This window comes from Orycteropus afer, unplaced genomic scaffold (genome assembly GCF_000298275.1).
Source record: "Orycteropus afer afer isolate SDZICR_OR568_19922 unplaced genomic scaffold, OryAfe1.0 scaffold00909, whole genome shotgun sequence".
Classification (NCBI taxonomy): Eukaryota; Metazoa; Chordata; class Mammalia; order Tubulidentata; family Orycteropodidae; genus Orycteropus; species Orycteropus afer.
The window spans coordinates 358,108-365,434 of NW_006922496.1; the positions used below are offsets into that span (position 1 = coordinate 358,108).

At 44.0% G+C, this 7,327-nt stretch overlaps 1 protein-coding gene across 1 annotated transcript in view; it reads right to left on the reverse strand.

The window, feature by feature from the left end:
* TSPAN7 (tetraspanin 7) overlaps positions 1-7,327 on the reverse strand; it is a 40,553-nt gene that overhangs the window by 17,896 nt on the left and 15,330 nt on the right. Inside the window, exons 4-6 of the mRNA XM_007958299.2 lie at positions 4,860-4,934; positions 2,402-2,497; positions 611-766 (exon numbers count right to left, since the gene is read on the reverse strand). Of these exons, the coding sequence (XP_007956490.1) occupies positions 611-766; positions 2,402-2,497; positions 4,860-4,934 (327 nt within the window). The remainder of the gene's footprint in view (positions 1-610; positions 767-2,401; positions 2,498-4,859; positions 4,935-7,327) is intronic.

The following is a 7,327-nucleotide window of genomic DNA, read 5'->3' on the forward strand; positions in this document are numbered from 1 at the left end:
GGCAGAGCTGGACCCCAAGGCTGAGGGGCTTTCACCCAGTCCCTAGAGCCTGGCACTTTGAACTTGGACCTAAACCCTCCAAACTGTAAGAGAATAAACTCCTGCTTGTTAAGGCCATCCCATTTGTGGTATATTCTTGTCAGAGGGGCACTAGGTACCCAGAACAGCAATGAACTCCCTAAAATCAAGGCTACCCTCCTAGCAAAAGCAGATGTCAACTCTCCTCCTCTCTTCTGGCTAAAGGCTGGCATCCAGTTGCAAATCATTTTATGTTTAGAAGGCATATTAAGTAAAACAAAGACACCCAGAAAGAAAGCCAACATTCCCTGTCTGACATAAGCATCAGGGTTAACAGGAAACATTTGCTAAACCATCATAATCGCCTGGTAGATTCTTGGTGAGGGACAGGAATGCAAAGCTGCGTAAGCCACAGGATCCTCTTTCAGAAGTGGGCAGCCTCAAGTGCCTCTCTAGGTAATAAAGGACCACAAAGGAAGACTCTTGACTTCATATTGCACTATCATCTCTAATCTATTTGTCATAATTCTACAGGTACAAAAAAAGCCCTCCTCAAACATTCAGCACTGATCCCATCAGGGCTGGCAGGTACCTTCTGGTTAACTTTGGTGGCGGCCACAGTCAGATTGTGTAGATCCTGGGGATTACAGTCAGTTTCGTTCATGCAGCAACTGGGGGGGATGCCATGCTCCGAGAAGTAGGGGCTGGTGCTCCAGTTGGTGTAGTTTTGCACGCCACAGCAGCTCAGCTATTAACAGGGGAAGAAAAGAAAAAATCAGAGTTGTGTATTAAAGACACTATGCCTCTTTACTCATTGCCCTGCACTTTTAAAGAGAACCCAGGCCAGACCCTGAAGGCAACGTACACAGACGTGATGACTGAAGATAAAGTGAAGCTCCCTCTATGGACACTGATACTCACTCATGGACACTGATGCCCATTTGAGCTCAAAGAAGGAATTTAGTTCTAGATTATTTATCACCTGGGCTCTCTTACCACCTCCACAGAGCAGCGGTTCTCAGTCTTGGCCGAGCATCAAAAACACCTGTGAGTTAGCTACTATAAAAGATATAGATGCCTAGATCAGCAATATCAGGATTGTTGATGAGACAGGCAAGACAAGTGTGGTTTTAAGAAGCTCCCTACAGGATACAGATGATAAGTAAATAAATGGTTCAGAAAAAAAGAGATGCACCTAGAGACTGATGGAGTGGGTACTGGCAAACTATGGCCTATCCATTGCCTGTTTTTGTCAATAAAGTTTTATTGGGACACAACCACATCTATTTGTTGTCTATGGATGCTTTCTTGGTATAATGGCAGAGTTGCATGATGGTGACAGAGACCAGATGGTCTTCAAAGGCTAAAATATTTACCATTTTGTCCTTTACAGAAAAGGTATGCTGATTCCTGATACACAGAATATTAAAGGGGGCAAAAATATAATCAATTGGTCAATCTGGGTAGAAGGTATATAGGAGTTACTTATATTAACCCTGAAAAACTTCGTATCAGTTTGAAATGTTATCAGAATAAATTACCAACAAAATAAAAATAAAAAGCACTACTTCTAAACTGGGAACTCTGGTGTCATAGTGCCTAAGGCATTTGACTGCTAACCAGAAGGCAGGAGGTTCAAACCCACCAGCCACTCCTCGGAAGGAAGACTGGGTAATCTATTCCCGTAGTGATACTACCTTGGAAATCCAAGGAGGGGCTCCTATGAGTCGGATTCGACTTGAGGGCAGTGAGTTTGGTTTTGGTTTTTGCTTCTAAAGTAAAAAGTAAAAACAGTAACTCCCCAGGTGATCTTGATGGCCAGTCAGGCTTAAGCACCAGCACCTGCCACCATGAGCACCTCTACACGGGGAAACATCTATTTCCTTCTTTTCCTCTGCAAGCACCAGGCCACTTAAGCCACTCACATACCTGACAGATCCTCAGTTCCCTGCTATGTCCACTGTCCACCCATACTACACTGCTTAAGCCAATGAACACAGGTCACCAGAGCTCTCTGGCCAGCCCAAAGACACTACTTCCAGAAAGCCAGGCTTTGGGAGCTAGTTGTAAGAAAGAGTATCATACACTCACTGCCTAACTCCTTTCCAAGTGTTCAGAACTTAAGGGGAAACTTCTATTTCATGGAATGCTCCAATCCTTACTGATGAAGGGCACACTATAGGGGTGGTCCTTCTTGACACTGATTACCTGGATAACTCAAGAATGGACAAGTACTGGCTGTCAACCCTTGGAAATTGAACTGGATGAAGAGTTGGAGAACAGGGATCAAAAGTAAGTGCACTGGCCCAACATTACCAGCAGACAAGTCTAAGCCCAGACCTCACAGGCTGTTCCCATACCAGTCTCCTGCCGTAGAACTTACACTGCGCTGCACATGATCCACTGCCCGGCTCCGCTCATCGTTCCCATTGTAATTCTGCATGGCATCAGTGTAAGTCCGCAGGAAGGTGTCCTTGATCTGCAGAAGACAAAGAGGAATGTGGTTCCAGTCCACTGCAGCCCAACTGACTCAGATTTCTACCAGTACCTACCCCAAAATAGCCTCTTCTGAATGTCTTGGAATAACTGTTGGCCAGTGAGGCAATGCTCTATTTTCTGACACAAAAGAGCTCAGAAAATTCTCCAATGGGTTTATTAGCACAGGAATTTTTAAAAATGATCTTACCTCCTTATCAATGGAAGCCTGGCTTGTTGACTGTCCCACTGAGGTGTTTCGTTTCTGAAAAGGCTGTGATACCGAGCTGCCAAACCTCAAGCTTGAGTTTTCTAGCTATTTCTTTGAATTGATTGATGCCCATTTTTCTTCTATAACTTCTCTCCTCACTCAGAAGAATGATAAAGGACAGGCCACTGGGGGGTTGGAAGACCTGATGTTTTGACCAGAAACTAATCCTTATTCTACCATACAGGAATGAGGCAAAACCAATTTTCACTCGTCTTTATTGAGACCAAAAAGAAAAGAAAAAAAAAAAAAAAGGAGACTAAAGGACAAGGACTTTTTATGTTAATAAAGGGTTAACAAAATCCTTTCTCCTTCTCTATGAATACATTTGACCTTGGGTTAACTTTCAAGCTCTGTTCCCCTGGAAACCTGATGAAGGTAGAGTGTCAGGTATGTTACTAGGCAACACTGCTTATGGTAAAACTGACCCCTGATGGGTGAAATGTTTCTGAACTAGGAGGGCTACAAATGATAATAATTACCTGGTGGGACACTCAGGGCTAAGTATGGTGACTCTCATAACTAGGCATGTTCCTTGCTGGGATACTAGAAACTATGCTCATGGGACAGTTGCAAGAGATGAAGAGATACTAGTTACATGAAGCTTTTAAGTCAAAGTGGCCACTATACCTACCTGTGTGGTCTCATTTCCTTGCACCTGAGTTGTCTCTTGGGTATACCTGAGTTGTCTGAAGTATACACAGAATAGGCCCTCGACCACTGTGAGGAATCCTGATGAAGACATAAGCCTGTGCCTGATGCCCTGCAGGCAAGCTGTGCTTCCTTTACTATTATCTTTCTGAGCAAATTGGTGCTAAGTGTGACCTACTGTCTTAACCGTTTTGCTGAATTTAAGACCAGTACAGGTCCTAAAAGAGTAGCTTCACAACCTCCACCCACCCCACCCCTAAGTGTTGCACATGAAAAGAGGTTAGGTAGATGAGGATTCTCACACCCGAGAGAGCAGAAGGAGTGCTGGCGGTGCTGTGGTTAAGGCACTGGGATACTAACTAGAGGTCAGTGATTCGAATGCACCAACCACTCCGTGGGAGAAAGATGAGGCAGCTTGCGTCTATAAAGATTTACAGCCTTGGAAACCCTATGGGGCAGTTCTGCTATGTCCTATAGGGTTGCTATGAATCGACTCGATGGCAGTGGCTTTGTGATTTTTTTTGGGGGGGTGGGGGGTTCAAAAGGAGAAACCATTAAGAGAAAAACTCCTACATGGAGCACAGCTCTAGGAGCACATAAGAGGAAAGTGAGCAAGCACTCAGGTGGGAGCAAACCTGGCTGCTCCTGGAATTCACACCACACTGGGAGCACCGACAGAGCTGTCGAGGCTGTGACTTGAGCAGTTTTCACCTCACCTGTGGATAAGCACGAAGGCACCAACTCCATATGTGGCATCCATATGAAATGGGTTCTGGAAATCAGCTTTGGTGGCACCTGAGATACTTTCTCCAGGGAAAGGTACAGAAAGTACGTAAGGTAAGCTTGCTGGGAATTGTACTTGTCCAAACACAATAGCAATGCCTGGGAATAGATGATGCCAGACTTTCCACTGCCACAGCCATACCTACCTCAGTGTGTTTCCCATCTACACCTTGTATTTTTTTTCCCCTTTGATAACACATGTTTATATATTTCTGACTTCACTGCTGTTTAGGGGAAACAATAATGGATTTACAAAGCATAAAATGGTAATTCATTTGGCATGGCTTTGGCATCTCAGAAATCTCTGGTTATACAGATACATACCTTGCATTGCTGAATCAACTCTTTGCATTGATGAATCAACTCTCAAAAGGAGTATTTGACCTATATTCAAGGTCACTGCTTTAAAACTGGGTGGAGAATAATTTTGTGCAACAGCTATAAAGACTTAAACAAATTAGGAGCAACAGCTAAGGTTTGAAGTTGGGAAAATTCCTGCACTGAACATTTTTATTGGAATTTCAGCTCATAATGCATTTGGAAAACAGCAATACTGCTGGAGAAACCAGAGAGCAATATGCACCTTTTCCACATTTCAAAAGGTTTCAAAAAATCCTCCTTCCAAGGACCATTTGAGTAAGTTCTCCAATTTGTGTATACTCACCTCATGACGAAACACAAACCCTGAAATGCCAGCTACCAGTTCAGCCAGGAACACCAGGGACAAAAACATGGCATACTGAAAATCAAGTGGATAAGGACAAAGTCAGATGCATCAGCATTAGGAAGAGTGCTTCTTCAGGGTAGGTTACTTACTGGCAGGAAGAATTAGATAAACTTCTAAGTTCTCTAAAGAAAATGTAGAAAATACTTTCTCCATGGGTATGTTTGTCTAATAAAAGGAGCTCTGGTGGCGTTGTGGTTAAGGCATGCGGCTGCTAACTGAAGGTTGGCAGTTCAAACCCACCAGCCACTTTGTGGAAGAAAGATGGAAGTAGTCTGCTTCCAAAGAGTTACAGCCTTGGAAACACAATGGGGGTCGCTATGAGTCGGAATCAACTCGATGGCAGTGAGTTTGGTTTATGGTTTCTAATATGCATAAGCATTTTGGAGTGCACATGCTAAGGAGAGATCAAGAGATTACCATTGTGCCTGTCAGCTAGACTCAACAATGAGACACCTGGGAGGGCCTTTCACGACAACTAAGATATCCATTCTTTTTCATGTAACAATCTTTGAGGAGAGAGTATTCTGAAGGTCACAGGACACAGTTCCTCCCTGTCTGGGAGTCCTTCTTACTACTTTCCTCACAATGGTCATCTAGTATCCGTATCCCCACTCCCTCCACCCACCCAGTCATCCATTCTATTTTTAAACTGTTCCAGTTGTTGGGACAACTTCTTTTCCCTGAGCCACAAGTCTGCTTACTTATAACTTTGACTCTCTGCTCTTGGTTCTGCTTTTAAGAGATAGAAGGGACCAGCCCAAACCCTCTTTTATCCAGTGGCCTTTAGAGGTGTGAACACAGCCATGCTGTACACCTGTTGCTTTCTCTTCATTTGGAGAAAACCCTTCACTTTACTCAACCACATCTTATATGAAATGTTTTCAAAATTTCTTCATTTGGAATTACATCCCTCCCATCAGACTAAGGTGTGCCTAACCCAAGCCATGGTATTTTCAATAGCCTCATATCCATTTGAAAGTTGAACAATGAATAAGGAAGACTGAAGAAGAGTTGATGCTCTTGAGTTGTGGTACTGGCAGAGAATACTGAAAGTAGCATGGACTGCCAGAAGAATGAACAAATCTGTCCAGGAAGAAGTGCAGCCGGAATGCTCCTTGGAAGTGAGAATGGCCAGACTTCATCTCACCTACTTTGGTCATGCTGTCAGAAGGGACCATTCCCTGGAGAAGGACATCATGCTTGGTAAAGTGGAGGGTCATCAAAAAAGGGGAATGATGGGCAGAGGTATAGCAAGGATTGTGAGGCTGGCACAGGACTGGGGAGTGTTTCATTCTGTTGTACACAGGGTTGCTGTAAATCACATCCGACTCAATGGCACCTAACAACACCAACATCCTGGCTGAAAGACCAGAATGTGCACAGGAAGACGTGCCTTTGCAGTATGGTGGTCAATCCTGAATACAATACTGCATAGCACCATCCACTGGGGCTACTGGTCTCTCTTGTTCTGGACAGTACATGGCATTTACCACCTTTAAAAAAGTAAATACATCAGATGGCCAAATAGACAGAAAGACTACACAGACCCTCTTCAACAAAGAAAAGGGGAACCAATTAACACAGATACAGAAGATGACCTGGACCCCTGAGCTTTGAAGGGAAGGATACAGAAGTGGACTAAACTCCAACTAGCAGAAGAATTTGCATGAAAACACCAAAAAATGAGACATACAGAGCTACAGTCTGGCAGCGATCCTGCTGGCACAGACAGCTTGGGTATTGCTGAGTAGTGGCAGGACCTAAAAATCAGCCCTGCTAGCCAGGGACTTGACATGGAGGACTGCTCTGGATGCTGGGGAATAAAAGGGGAGGTAGTGAAGAGGAAGGTGGCCTGAGCTGTGGACGTTTGTCTGTCCAGAGGGCGCAGCCATTTTGAATGTTTACAAGCAGCTTGACCATTTTGGATATTTAAAGCAACAGCATTCTCCCAGATTCCAGGGACTTAAGAACAGGCTCCACTTGCTGGGAACCGCAAGGACATTCCAGACCCGGACAACTGGAAAGGTGTGGCATTCCCCTTGTTACTCATATACCCCACAACCTCTTGGTGAACGGAGGTGCGGCCATCCTTCACTCCCACCCACTTTCTGGACTGGAAGGAATTCCATCCCAGTCTGTGTGCTTGGACGGAGCCTGGGTGCCCTGACCCACCTTGCCCAGATTTTTTTTTCTTTTTTCTGTCTTTAGTTTGTTTGTTTTTGTCTGTTTTAAAAATACTACTATTATTATTACTTTTGTCCTTTTTACCATTATTCTTTATTATTCCCCACCCAGGTTCTAGTTTTCAGCTTCTTTTCTTTTCCCTGTTCTGGCTGCATTTTTTTTTTATTATTATTATTCTTGTGGTTAACCCTGTTCCTTGTTTTTCTTTTTGTTTTTCCCAT